The 12876-nt window shown below is 60.2% G+C and overlaps 2 protein-coding genes across 3 annotated transcripts in view; both read right to left on the minus strand.

Moving 5' to 3' along the window:
- Positions 1–3481: 3481 nt before the first annotated feature.
- Positions 3482–4674, minus strand: UTF1 (undifferentiated embryonic cell transcription factor 1). Its single transcript, XM_074338668.2, has 2 exons — positions 4096–4674; positions 3482–4014 (listed from the first exon to the last, which is right to left on the minus strand). Exons 1-2 carry the CDS (start codon positions 4640–4642, stop codon positions 3524–3526), a joined length of 1038 nt encoding a protein of 345 aa, XP_074194769.2. The 5' UTR covers positions 4643–4674; the 3' UTR covers positions 3482–3523.
- Positions 4675–8462: 3788 nt separating this feature from the next.
- KNDC1 (kinase non-catalytic C-lobe domain containing 1) overlaps positions 8463–12876 on the minus strand; it is a 51814-nt gene continuing 47400 nt past the window's right edge. For both annotated transcript variants that reach the window (XM_019728312.3, XM_019728311.3), the window contains 4 exons: positions 12599–12721; positions 12449–12508; positions 11484–11641; positions 8463–10199 (listed from right to left, as the gene is read on the minus strand). In XM_019728312.3, the coding sequence (XP_019583871.3) occupies positions 9968–10199; positions 11484–11641; positions 12449–12508; positions 12599–12721 (573 nt within the window). In that variant the 3' untranslated portion in view covers positions 8463–9967. The remainder of the gene's footprint in view (positions 10200–11483; positions 11642–12448; positions 12509–12598; positions 12722–12876) is intronic.

The following is a 12876-nucleotide window of genomic DNA, read 5'->3' on the forward strand; positions in this document are numbered from 1 at the left end:
ATGGTTCTGTCCCAGGGTCTGCTGCAGTGTGCTGCTACAGACACAAAGCATGCGTGTGCCCGGTTATCAGAATCAGCAGTGAACCAGACAACTCAGAAGACAGGAGACACACGTGAAAACTCATCTGCTCTGGTACCAGCCCTGAAGGGAACGGATGTGGGTGGGAGGCCCAAGGCCCCGGGTGCTTCGGGAGAGGTAAGGGGGACGGGGAGCTGGGCTCCAGCCCACTGGCTGCCCACACAGAAGCAAAGTGGCCCCAGAGCGTGCTACTGCCACAGCCCCCCGCGGAGGGACAACTGGCGACAAGGACCGAGGTGAGGTCTTGGTGTGGGCCTGACTGTCCTGAACACACAGTGGTGTGGCTCAGAAAGGACACAGGATAAAGGGGAAAAACTAAGCCAGCCCATGTCTCTGAAGCTGCACCCATGGTCACTGCTGGTCATCGAGCTGGTGAGGGACGCCAGTGATGTGCACACTTCATGGGCCTCCACGCAGCACAGAAGAGAGTGAGGTTGTCGGTCACCAGGAATTAACACCAGAAAGTGATCACCTGCTAGAAAGACGAGCTAAATGAGTCCACCAAACAACTGGATCAAGGTGGCAGCGAACACTGTAACTACATGCTGTAGGACAGCCACCGAAGGGTGCCAGCCTCACCCACTAGGACAGCCTCTGTCAAAAAGACAGAAAATACAGGCTGGGGGCACGTGGAGAGGTGGGAACCCTGTGCACTGTGGAGGGATGTAAAACAGGGCAGCCACAGGAAGGCAGTGTGGGGGCCTCAGAAAACTCAACACAGAGCTGCCAGGTGACCAGCACTCCCTCTTTGGGGTGTTTGTCCAAGGCAACTGAAAGCAGGGCCTGGACAGGTACTTGCACCCACGTTCACAACAGCACGAGTCACATGGCCAAGAGGTGGGAGCTCCCCCTCCCCCTTACCTCCTCTCCGAAGCACCAGGGGCCTTGGGCCTCCCACCCACATCCATTCCCTTCAGGGCTGGTACCAGAGCAGATGTGTTTTCACGTGTGTCTCCTGACTTCTGAGTTGTCTGATAACGGAAACGTGGAGCATTACGCAGCCTTCAAAAGGAAGGACGTTCCGACAGGCCACCACACAGAGGGACCCGGGGACATTGCGCTCAGTGCAATAAGCCAGTCACCAAACCACAAGCAGTGTGATTCCACTTATGAGGTCCCTAGAGGAGTCACATTCAGAGACAGGAAGTGGCATGCTGATTCCCAGGGGGAGGGGCAGTGAGTGTCTAACGGAGACAGAGTTTCAGTGTGGGAAGATGAAGAGGTCTGGGATGATGGTGGTGACAGCTGCACATCACTGTGCACTTGATGCCACGGAGCTGGGCACTTGAAAATGGGTACGGCAGTGAATTGTACGTTGTGTATTTTACCACAATAAGAGAAAGGTATGAACCTGACCATTGTCCCCTTAGTGAGACGGAAGGGGGTTCTAATCTGAACACTGAAGAGTGGTCCCAGGAGGCCCTCCTGGAAACACTGCCCAGCACTCCTGGTCAGGCACAGGGAGATGTGTCAGAGCCAGGGACAACAGTGCCACCACGGTGTGTTCACCTCATGTGCCCAGAGACACGCCTAGGGTGTCCAGTATGACAGAGCAGGACTGGGACACACCTTGCCCCACAGATGAGCTGCAGGCACAGGGAGTCACTGGCAGGGCCAGTGAGAAGCAATTGGGGATTCACAGCATCAGGAATGGCAGCGGTGAAAGTGAGAAACTAGCCGCGGGGCTGGGGCTGGGGCGGGCGCAGGACACTGCACAGCCCCCATCTCTCCCCTGCAGACCCGTAGCTGTCCAGGAAGGAGTGTGTGGATTCATTACCCAAGCGGGGCGCCCCAGGAAGAAGCCGGGGACACAGCCCCGTCGACGTGGCAGGAAGGCAGATGGATTTTCTTTGGTGTCCTCAGAGATCTTAAACTTGATGCCTTAGGTTGTTTATTTCCCTCCTCAATACAGCCCTTTTCAGGGCCAAGGGTTCCTGGTGATGTGATGGGCACACCAATGCCAGTCCCCACCCCTGGGGATTGGAGGGTTTGCTGGGATGAGGCCCAGTGCTGTCTCAGACCCCCAGCCTGCGGCTCTGACCTTCCAGGTTGTGTGGGGGGTGGGGAGATGTTTGTAAACAGGCTTTGGGCAGCTCGGAGATACACGGGACTGCAGCAGACAGCTGCAGTGTGTCTTAAAAGAGGTGACACTGGAGTCAGTTCTTTGGCTTTGGTCTCTCCCAGAGCCCTCAGGTCCTGCCATCAACACACAGCTGAAGGCAGGCTCAACTAGGTCTGGAGAGATCGCCCTGGCCCCCATGGTGGACTCCGCAGGCGGAGGGTCCAACTGGGGTCGCTTCACCCACAGCTCCCGAAAAGGGCCTGGGGGAGGTGCTGCAACCCACTGGCTGTTGAGGCCTCAGGAAGGTTGGAACCAGAGAGAGGGCTAGGGAGGGAGGGCCCATCCCTTACTGAGCCCGTGGCCCAGGGCAATCACTTAAGTCCCTCTGAATGAGCCCCTAGTTGGTGAAATGGGTCCCTCCCACTCTACCCCGGTTTGTATTGTTATGCTGGTGAGGCGCCTCAGGCTACTTCCTCCCTCCACCGGGCCAGGGGCAGCACAGGCCCCACCCAGTCCCCTCTCAGCCAGACCCACAGGTCAGGGTGGGGCCCTCAATTACGATTTGAAAAATGCTCCCAGAGTGATTTTGATAGTCTTAAAATTACAGGCGCCCTGGACTCAGCCAAGGTCTAAAGTCTGACCCTCAGCCCCTAACACCCTGGCCCATCCAGGTCAGTCACCTCCCTGGGGACAGAACCAGCCCCTTCCCTAGGTGTGCCTTAGCTCTCCTGCCTGTGTGTTCCAGACCCCTCAGAGTTCCGTTGCCCAGACTCAAGCTCAGGACAGCGGCCCGGGGTTGGTCTGGCCAAGATGAGACTTTGGGAACACCCTACCTGTGCAGCTCTGGGCGCCTATGGTGGGGGCCAGAGACAGCTCACACCTCCCCCATACGATCAGGCAGACCTGGGCCACCCATTCCCAGCCCCCCATTCTGCTGGTGGGGCCCAGCGCTCCCTTGTTCCGCTCAGCAGGGCCCCGAGAAAGGGTGGAGTTAGGGGCTTGCCTGCCCCCGCCCCCGTGGCTGGTCTGTGTTGGCCGGCAGTTTGGTGAGATCTGGAAGACCCCAATCTCAGGTTCCAGGGGCCAAGAGGCTCCTCCTCTTGGAGACTGGCCTCCTTGGGAAGGCCCTGGTTACCATCCCACCCGGACAACAGGCCACCTTGTACTCTCAGCCCCTCCTTAGGAATCCAGACCATTTTAACCGGCTACGACCTCTGCGGACCTTACCTGATGGGGGATGTTCTTACCTAGGCGGGCCCTGCAAACATTCACCGGATTAAATCGCGAAAAACAACCTTTTTATTGAACGTACCTAAGTGTGGGGGAGGGCAGCGGGACCAGGTCAGGGCCGAGGGGGGCGTGGCGCTAGGGAAGGGACAGGCCTCACTCGCGCCGGTCCGCCAGGACGCCCCGCTCAGCGGCGGCGCTGCCCAGGATGAAGCCCACCGCCAGGGACACGGTCTGGTCGAAGGAGCCGCGCAGCTGCTCCACGTGCTGGTTCAGGGTCAGCAGCTGGTCGCGCAGCGGGCCCAGGATGGCCACGATGTCGCCCAGGTGCCCCAGGGTTTGCAGGAGGGCGGCGTTCAGCGACTGGGGCGCGGACTGTGGAGGCGCTTGATTCTCTGGGCGGACAGGCGGCGAGTCGGAGTCTTCCCAGGCGGCGTCGGAGGGCGGCGGCGGCGGCGGCGGGGAGTCGGGGCCGTGGGAAGGCGCGTGGTCCTCTGGGCGACCGGGGGCGGGGGTAAAGGTGGGGAGCGTCGTCGGGGAGCCGGGGGCGCGTGAGGCGTCCGCAGATTTGGCCGGGGACGAGCTGAACCTGAGTGTCCAGGCTGGGTCTGCGTCGGGGTCGCGCTCAGCTAGTAGCGGCGGGGCGCCTGGAACGCGGAACGGGTGGTGGGGTCCGGCACCCGGGGCGTGCCAGCTGCTCCCCCACCCCCATCCCCCACCCCTCCTACCTGGCTCCGCGGGCATGCTGGGGGCTGGTCGGCGGCCGCGCTGGAGGCGCCCGGGCCCGGGGGAGCGGCGGCGGCCGCGTCTGCGCCCGGTGTCGCCGAGCAGTCCCATGAGCTCGCGGATCTGCGCGTCGAAGGGCCCCGGCGGCTGGTCGTGCGCGTCGCGGAGCTTGTCCTTGAGAAACTTGTAGCGGCGGCGGCACTGCGCGGGCGTGCGCCGCACCTGCTGGCGAGCCAGCGCGGCCGACACGCGCCGGTAGATGGGCAGCGCCCGGCGGCGGTCCAGTAGCAGCGCGCGCCACACGGCCGGCTGCAACAGCGTGCCCAGCAGCAGCTCCGTCTCGTGCGCGCTCCAGGGCGTGCGCTGCGCCGAGCCCGGGGACACGGGCGAGCCAGGGGACGCAGGCGCCGCCGGCGCGCTAGGCGAGGCGGGCCGTCCGGGCGTTGTCCCCGGGGCGTCCCCCGCCAGCCGTGGCTCTGGATCCGGACTGGCCGACGCCAGCGGCTCGGGGAGCGCCGGCGGAGGTGGGCGCCGGGGCCGCAGCAGCATCTCGGGGCGGGGAGTCGCGCTGGGGTCCGGGCCGCGGCCCGTGAGGCCGCCCACACACGCTCTGAGGACCCCGAGGGCGTCCGCCTTCCGTCCAAGCCGAAGCCGGGCCGGGTCTACGCGACCCTCCCACCGCCCCGCCCCGCCCCGCCCCGCCCCCTCCGCCCGCCAAGTTCAACTCGGGCTGTTGTGGCGCCTGTTTCCCCGCTAGCCTTCCCGCCCCTAGGCCGTGAGTACACAGCAAAGCTCCTCCCCCGCCCGACGGGCAGACCCTGCCAAACAACGGGGTTGTGCTTTTTAAATTGTTTAATCGGGGTGCAAGGTAGCAACGGAGACGTGGTTAAGCGCAACGTTCAACTCGTGTATATGCTGGTGCCCTCTCACCACCACGCCGGAAGCTCTAGCTTCGGGAGGCTGCCGCGCGCCCCCTCCGTGTGGCCTTTGGTGCGCCCTAGGATGTTGTTTGCCAGTACGTTTCTGCGCTGGCTCTGCCCCCTCCCCTTCTGGTGCGGTGTTAGTCTGTGCACAGAAGGCGGCGTTCATTACTGCCTGCAGGCAGCTTAGGGCTTCGTCTGATAAGGAGCTGGGACCAGTGAACAGGATTAGTGTCAATTCACACACACACACACACACACACACACACACACACACACTTCACAGAAAGAAACCTGTGGCTGACATTATGGTTAATATAGTGTATTGAGCATTACGTCCTGAGATTAGGAATAAGAAGGGTGTCCAACGTGACCGCTTCTGTTCAACGTTCTTCTAGAAGTCCTAGCCAGAGCAATAAGACAAGAAAAACCAGTGAGATGTATACATATTGAAAGGAAGAAGTAAAACCGTCATTATTTGCCAATGATATGATTGTATACATGTAAAGTACAAAACCCACAAGCACATTATTAGAATTAATAAATTAATTTAGCAAGGTCATTGAATGAACAATAAACAAAAATAAATTTTATCCCTGTATTCTGGCGACAGTAGTGTTTACAGCTTTGTAGTTTGGGATAACTAGATCTACAGTCATGCTGCAAACACAGCAAGAGTCCCTTTGCTTCCCTGCCATGCACCCCTTACGTGGCCGTGGTAGGCTTATCAGAGCTAAGAAATTAGTGTCACTATGACATTGTTCCCTGAGCCACAGACTTTATTTGGGTTGTACTGAGCGTCCCTTTTCTGTCCCAGGGGTCCCATCCAGGGACCTGCCTTTAGTCATTACGTGTCCTTGGTGTCCTGTGGGGCTTGGCAGTTTTTCCGTCTTGTTTTCATGTCACTGACACTTCCAGGACACTGGTCAGTATGTTGTGGACTCTTAGTGTGGGCTTGTCTGGTGTCTTCTCGTGACTCGACTGGGGTTATGGGTGTCGGGGAAGACTACAGAGGTTCCGTGCCCATCATATCCCGTCACGTTAGGGTGTGACAGCGTCAGGACTAATGCTTACCCCGATCTCCCTGAAGGTGGTGCCTGAGTGCATTCCCTGTCAGGCCACCCTCCTCCCGTCCCTGCCCTGCAGTGGGGGTCAGTCACCAGGTCCGCCCCCACTCGGGGTGACCAAGCTGCACCGCCGGGGGCATCTGAGTGTTAGAGATTTCGGTAACTCCCCTCATTTATTTATTCACTACGTTGTCCATCTCTGTCAGTGTGGACTCTGGACGTTCATGTCACTCATGGGCTACAGTCCGACCCTGTGTAGTACTCTGCTCCCCGGCTCAGGTCCTGGGAGTCCCTCAGAGCTCTTCTCTTCTTTCCCTCCTGTCCTTTGTCCTTTGACATGCTCTGTCCCCCCCTTCCTTATTTTAGCCCTTTCTTGCTCCTGACACTCCGAGATGCTCCTGACCACCTGGTAACTCCCCAGCTCCAGCCCTAGAATCAGCTGATCAGCGATTCCTCCAAAACTCTCTGGTGTCCTCTTTTGGAGAGTGGCATCTGGAAACTGAGTTGGGTACAGTTGCCGGCTGCTACTGGGGTGTCAGTAGCCAGTGGTTCTGGGGGGATCCCCCCCAGGGGATACTTGGCAATGTCTGGAGACACTGTTGGGGGGGTGCTGCTGGCCTGTGGTGGGTAGAGACCAGAGACGCTGTGGAAGCTGCAGTGCACGGCAGCCCCACCGCAGGTGGTGCACCTGCACGGCGGCCGTCAGTGACGAGGACCCTGCGGCAGCCCGGAGCCCACGTCACACATCCCTGTAGTACTTCTGTACCCGACCCCCGTGCCCTGCACTGCAGGGTTGGTCCTGGCTCCCGTAGCTACAGCTTGTCATTGTCCTGCCCCTGTGGGCATGGAGCACAGCCTCAGAATTGCTAACCTCAACGCTGCGAGTAGGTCTGAACACGTGCGGTCTTCATGCGTACCTCTTTCCTCTCAGGCTTGACCGGTTCCCTCAAAACGCCTTTTCCCACGGTTCCTTAGGTCAGCGCCTGTAGGGACAAGAGACAGACGAAGATGGGGGCTGGAGGAGTGGCATCTCCTGGCCCAGCGCCCCAGGAGGCCTCCCAGTTATTTGCAATAGGCTTCAAACAGGACACAGCAGGACATGTCCCTGGTCTGCAGAGTGACCGGTGGGCTAGCTGCCAGAGTCCTCTGTCGCCACATGGAACCACGGGTCTGGGGGCTGGTCGGCGGCCTTGCAGTGTACAACCACACTTTAGTTACTGACTGCAGTGTGACAGGCCACTCCAAGCTGTGGCGAGGGCAGTGCCAGTTCATTATGTTGGTGATTCTGTGGTCAGAGCTGGGGTGCGGACCAGGTGGCTGGGCAGGCGGGGTTGGCCTCTGCCGGGCCAGCCCGGGCACTATTTTCCGGTCTATGGCCTAGCTGTGTGGGGCCCCACAGGCCTTCTCCACGTGGCATGTGCTGGTGACTTGGTGGCTCCTGGGCTGGCCTGGATGGTTGGGCTTCTCTCCACCTCCATGCAGCGCACCCAGGGCTATGTCGGGCGCTCACACAGCCTGCTGGCCTCTCTCGGGTAGTCGGACCTCATACAGGTGGGGGCTTTCTCGTGAGCTTCGGTCACTGGGCTGGAGGGACCTATGAGGCGGGAGCCTGGGGAGCGTGGCTTTCACTTCTCATTGATTTGATTAGACTGGTGCTGTGAAGGGAGGCCTGTGTCCTGGCACTGTCCTTGTGTCTCAAGAGGGAAGAGGTGCCAGGTTCACTGGTTTCCAACTGGTGAGGACCCAAGCCACCCACCCCACGCCTCGGACCCCAGCACCACCTAACCACGGCAGCAGCTGTCCGCAGTAACACGGGTTCACTGCTTCGTTGTCTTGGTTATAAAACTTTACTCTTCCAGACTCTCCTGCTGGACTGAGAGCTTTCTTGTTCATGTGGGAACTTCCCCACACGTCTGTCACCTCCACAGAGAACACCGGTCCTAAACGCTCCAGCAGGACCCATCCCAGTGGTGACCAGCCCCTCGCTCTGGCCAGGTCGTGCCAGCCACTGTCCTGCCCACAGGCTCAGCTGCGGCCTGGGTGTGGACGTGCACAGGGGGTCTGCCCAGTGGGAGCTGGGCAGGGTGACACAGCAGCCTTGGGCCGTGGCCCCAGGAGGCTTTGGGTCAGCCATGCTGGGTGGTTTGCAGTACTCTCCTCCAGAGGCAAGTATTTCCTGCAGAGCGACTTTGCTGTTCTCAGGCCTGTGAGTTATGGGGTCTCAGTGCTGGGACCTGGATGAGGGATGAGTCGGCGGACCTGGCCTTCTCTGCGCCCGGCCCAGCACTTCTTGTCCCCTCGCCCTCCAGGAGCACCTGACCGTCCTCTGGCCCTGGAGGAGGCCACCCTGACCCACGAAGCAGCAAGACGAACCACAGGGAATCTGTCTTGGTAGAAATGATTTTATTTAGAAATTTGTACCATGGGACACGAGGGTGCCATGCAAACAGTCGTGCTTAAGCCCAGAGCCCAGTCACTTCCCCGAAACTGTCGCAAGTGGAATGTGTATTTGTGCTGGACACTAAGTTCGCTTCAGCTTTGTGACACTATCTTTGTTAAATTCAAAATCTGCAGACGGGAGTTCATTGGCAGAATGTAACTTTCATATAAAAGCCTAAAAAAACATGAAGCACATTTGCACGGCCAGGACTGCCGAGCTCCCCGTATGGCCCTTTGGAGCAGGACCTGGGTGTCTCAGACAGGTTTGTGGGAAACACATTGACATTGGAAGTGCAGCCTTTTATCACAAGTAGCAGTTTTTCTAGAAGTACCACTAGTGGGTTGCTCTAAATCAGTAATTCTAAAGCTCAAAAGAGCGATCGTGGGTCTTGCAGCGATTTGCAACTGACCACATAGGTGCTGGGATGGTCCCGGGCACCTGGCCTCCTGCTGTGGGGAGAGGGCCCTGTCCGAGGGTGTCCCCGTCCACTGGGCCATGCTCAGCACTAGCCATGTGGAGACAGGCCTGGGGAAGAGCTGGGCACCATCGAGGCAGCAAACTTCATTTCCTCGTAGGTGCCAAAGCGCTAGTGAGGATGGCGCATGGGAGCCCGGGCACGCCATGTATGCATCATGCATGGTTGCTGAGGGTGGGGGGCAGCGGCCGCAGCCCTCGGGGCCCCAGGCCACCAGACAGGCAGAGGGACGCTCTCAAGGCCCGAGGCCGCCTCTCTGCCTTGGAGCTGCTATGTCCTGTGTGCTTTGCTGGGAAGCAGAACCCTGGCCAGGCCGCAGGAGCCCCACCAGGGGCTATTGTGGGAGGTGGGGTGGGGGGAGCCGGTGCCTTGGGGGCTGCCAGTGCGGAGCTGCGAGGCTCAGGCAAAGGCAGGTGGGCTGGGAGGGATGGGGGGAGGCGGGAAGGCTCTGGCATCCCCGTGGGACTGGGACTCCCGTGAGCTAGATCATCAGGGCTGGTGGGCGTCGTGAGGGAGGGACTATAAGCCAGGTTGGGGCTTGGCTGGCGGGAAGCCCTAGTGGAAGGGGTCAGAACCCCCAGGAATCTGCAGCTGGCATGGAGGTGGTCAGAGGTCAGCCTTGGTCCTCTGTGTCTGGGAAGACAGGCCAGACCCATGAAAAGTGCTCAGAAAGCAACTAAACATCTGTGGGGTGGCCTGGGGAGTGGGCCGGACTGGGTCACTGGGGCAGTGGCAGAGCCCTGTCTCCCAGATGTGTGAACTGTGTGGGTGCTGCCGAGCTGACTTACTCTATTTTCACTCAAGATTTAGGTTGTAAATATTCTCGCAGAAATACCCCAACCTCCACTGACACCCATCCTCTCTCCGGGGCTCCTGGTGCGCTGTTGAGGCAGCGGGCTGTGTGGGCAGCAGTCAGGTGGCTTTGTGTCGGGCGGGCCTCGTGTGGACCCCACACCCACACCACGTCCTCCGTCACTGGAAGGTAGACTTCATTCTGCGTAGCTTGTCCTGAATTCTCCGAGAGTGCTTCTCGCTGGCCGTCTGGTGGAAGCTGGTCCTGGTATCTGCCGCTAAGACGGAGACGTCGGCCCCGCTGAAGCGGACGATCCTTTGCTTGAGGCACGACTGAAGCTTGGGGTCGGCAGTGAAGGTGTAGGGGTTCTCCTGGAACGCGTGCACCTGGCTGGCCACCCTGGCTATGTTTCTGGTCGGGGGAGGAAGGACACGTCAGTCTGCAGGAGGCCACACCTCCTGTCATTGCTGGCACCAGTGTCAGCTGCTGGGCACACAGGAGCGCTGGGGACGTAGACAGCTAAAGGGTGTCGTCAGCGTGTGCTGGGCAGAGCTCTCCCCAGCACCGTGCTCAGCGACGTCAGCACAGCGGTGGGAGAGCCGCCACCGTGCGAGTGTCTGCACCCGTGAACCGGCCAATGCTGCAAAACAGGGCTTTCCCCAAGAGCTGGAGGTTAAGCTGTGAGCAGCAACCCCCGGGTGTCATCCAAGAAAACGGGTGACTCAGAGGAGAAGTCCTCACCTGTGCCCAGGGGCGCGGACCCTCAGGATATTCCTGTCCCCAGTCTGGGTGAAGACAGTGTGTCCAGTGTGAATTACAGGACAGCCAGGTGTGCCCGTGTCTGTACAATGGTCTCAGCCCACCCTATCTGCATCCGGGCATCCCAGTAAATTTTCAGTCCCCATTCTGCTGATGTGGGTTTTCTGACCTCATACAGAGTGTGCCCTGTGGTGTCTCTTAAATGCTGTTTACAGTTGGGTGACTGAGAGGGGCCTTGCACAGAGAGGCTGGAACCAGCGGGTTCCAGGTCCCAGGCCGTGTCCTGACCAGCTCCCACCTGCCTCCTGTGTGGACGACGAGAGAAACAGGGAGAGCAGGACAGGGTGGAAAGTGAGGTGAGGACCCCCTGGAATGGTCTGGCCCAGGGTGGCATCAGACATAGACCTGGGGCTCCAGGGGGGGAAGGGGGCTTCTGAGGGCACGGCTGTGCCAGGCGAGGCAGAAAGGAGCAATGTCCTCTTCAGCTGGGGTCATGGCAGTGGTTTTTACAACCAGACTCCCAATCTGCGCCTCCCACGTGGGCCCCCAGGTGTGCTGGGCTCCCGGGTATGCGGGCACGGCAGGAAGAAGGTGAGGGCTAACCATGTGTCCTACAGAGACAGCTCTAGGGAGTGGCCTGAGGGGGACAGTGGAGGCAGCGAGGGGAGATGTGAAAGCTGGGGCTCATGAAGGGCAGTAACATGCCACTTGAGATGAAGTTCAAGGTGGCCTGGGTCTCCCAACAGGAAGGTCACAGCAACCTTGGGGCAATGTTTTGGGAGCACATGCGCCCAAACTGTGGGAAATGCTGGCATCAAATCTGCAGAGAAGGAGGTGGCTGCAGTCACTGGGGCAGCGGGTGGGAGGCCTGGGCCATGGGGAGGGCTGAGCGGGGGGGCCCAGGGCTCAGGGGCGGAGGGGTGGGGGAGGCCCCACCTGAGCTTGCTCCACCTGTGTGCCCCGTTGGTCATGGTGAAGCCCCCGGTCTCCAGCTGCTGGATGTGCATGGCCAAGAGCCGGGCTGCTGGCAGGGTGGGCTGGGCCCTGAAACGCCGTCCTTCCATCAGACACAGGCTGTCACTCTTCAGGAAGACCTGGTGCCCAGCCAGCGGTTGGGGGGGGGGGCGGAGGACAGGCCAGAGGTCAGGCTTCGTGCTCAGCTGGGGCCCACTCAGCGCAGCCGACCCCAGGTGGCGCCCCCGTTCCCAGAGTGGCGCTAGCCAGCAGCCCACCCGAGATGCACCCTGGATTGTGGACTGGGGACCGAAAGTTGAGGTGTCTTATGCTTGCAGACACCCAGGAGCACAGGCATTCATCAGAAAGCTGCACACCTGCCGTTACTGAAATGGCAAATCCCTTCCTGGCTTATTCCCCATGGGCTCTAGAAAGGAGCCGGATGACCACGTCCCAAACGAGACGAGACCCGCACTGGCCAGCTGCAGGGACTGCCAGTGTCTGGTGTCTACCAAGGACACACAGTCCTCCGCCCTGCAGGAGCTGTGTCCAGCGTGGGGCTGCCTGGGTACCTGCTGCCTGTTTGAGGGACATGCCTATCATTATAAATGGTGTTTCCTCACTCAGGATCTCATGAGGCAGACTTTGCATGTTGCCAGTTAGCCAAGCTCAGATGCCCTGGGCACCTGTGCCCTGTGCCACTGGCCCGGCAGGTGGGCTCCTGGAGCTCTGAGCTCCCAGCTGCCTTTGCCATGTGAGCAGCAGAGGCCCCGGGCGGAGGGGGACGGGCAAGGCAGGCTGCTCCATGCACGACCCCGAGGGGACCGTGTGGACTGGGGGCCGTGATGCAGGCTCTGCTGGGCTGGACCCTCAGGTGTGCAGAGTGTGTCACTGAGGAGGGGCCCAGGTGGACACAGCTGCCAGAAGCTCACGCAACGCAGCCGTACCTCCACGGCTTTCAGCTCCTCCATGACCTCTGCTACCTTTGCGGGTAAAATTCTCCAAGCCTAGAATGAAAGCACAGGTGAGGCGGGCAGCGTGCAGGTGCCCCCCCTTACCCCCCCCACACGCCCTGCACGGCCTTCAGGCGGACTCACAGGGGACTGCCTCACGGCAACATGCTCTAGGCCACCCAGGATCTGCATGGCTGTCGCAAAGTTCCTGTGCTCATAGCACGATTTCGCAATCAGCAAAAATTTGGACAGCAGAGTCACCTGCAGCTGAAACAGGAAAATGGAGCATTCAACATCTTGCAGCTACGACAGACGGATGGGGGACATTTTAGGGCGTGTGGGAAGAACCCAGTGCCAGGGCCCAAGGAAGCGTGTGCCCCACCCAGTGTGCAAGGAGCAGGCCAGTGGGCTCAGGTCTGGGC

This window comes from Rhinolophus sinicus, chromosome 15 (genome assembly GCF_057876585.1).
Source record: "Rhinolophus sinicus isolate RSI-liver-muscle chromosome 15, RSI-T2T, whole genome shotgun sequence".
In the NCBI taxonomy this organism is placed as follows: Eukaryota; Metazoa; Chordata; class Mammalia; order Chiroptera; family Rhinolophidae; genus Rhinolophus; species Rhinolophus sinicus.

What these genes read in the sequence shown, in the direction of transcription:
- UTF1 (XM_074338668.2), bottom strand. Translation starts at nt 4,642, where the DNA reads ATGCTGCTGCGGCCCCGGCGCCCACCTCCGCCGGCGCTCCCCGAGCCG. An exon ending in CAGCATGCCCGCGGAGCCAG is followed by an intron (nt 4,015 to 4,095) that starts GTAGGAGGGGTG and finishes TCCGCGTTCCAG; the next exon opens with GCGCCCCGCCGCTACTAGCT.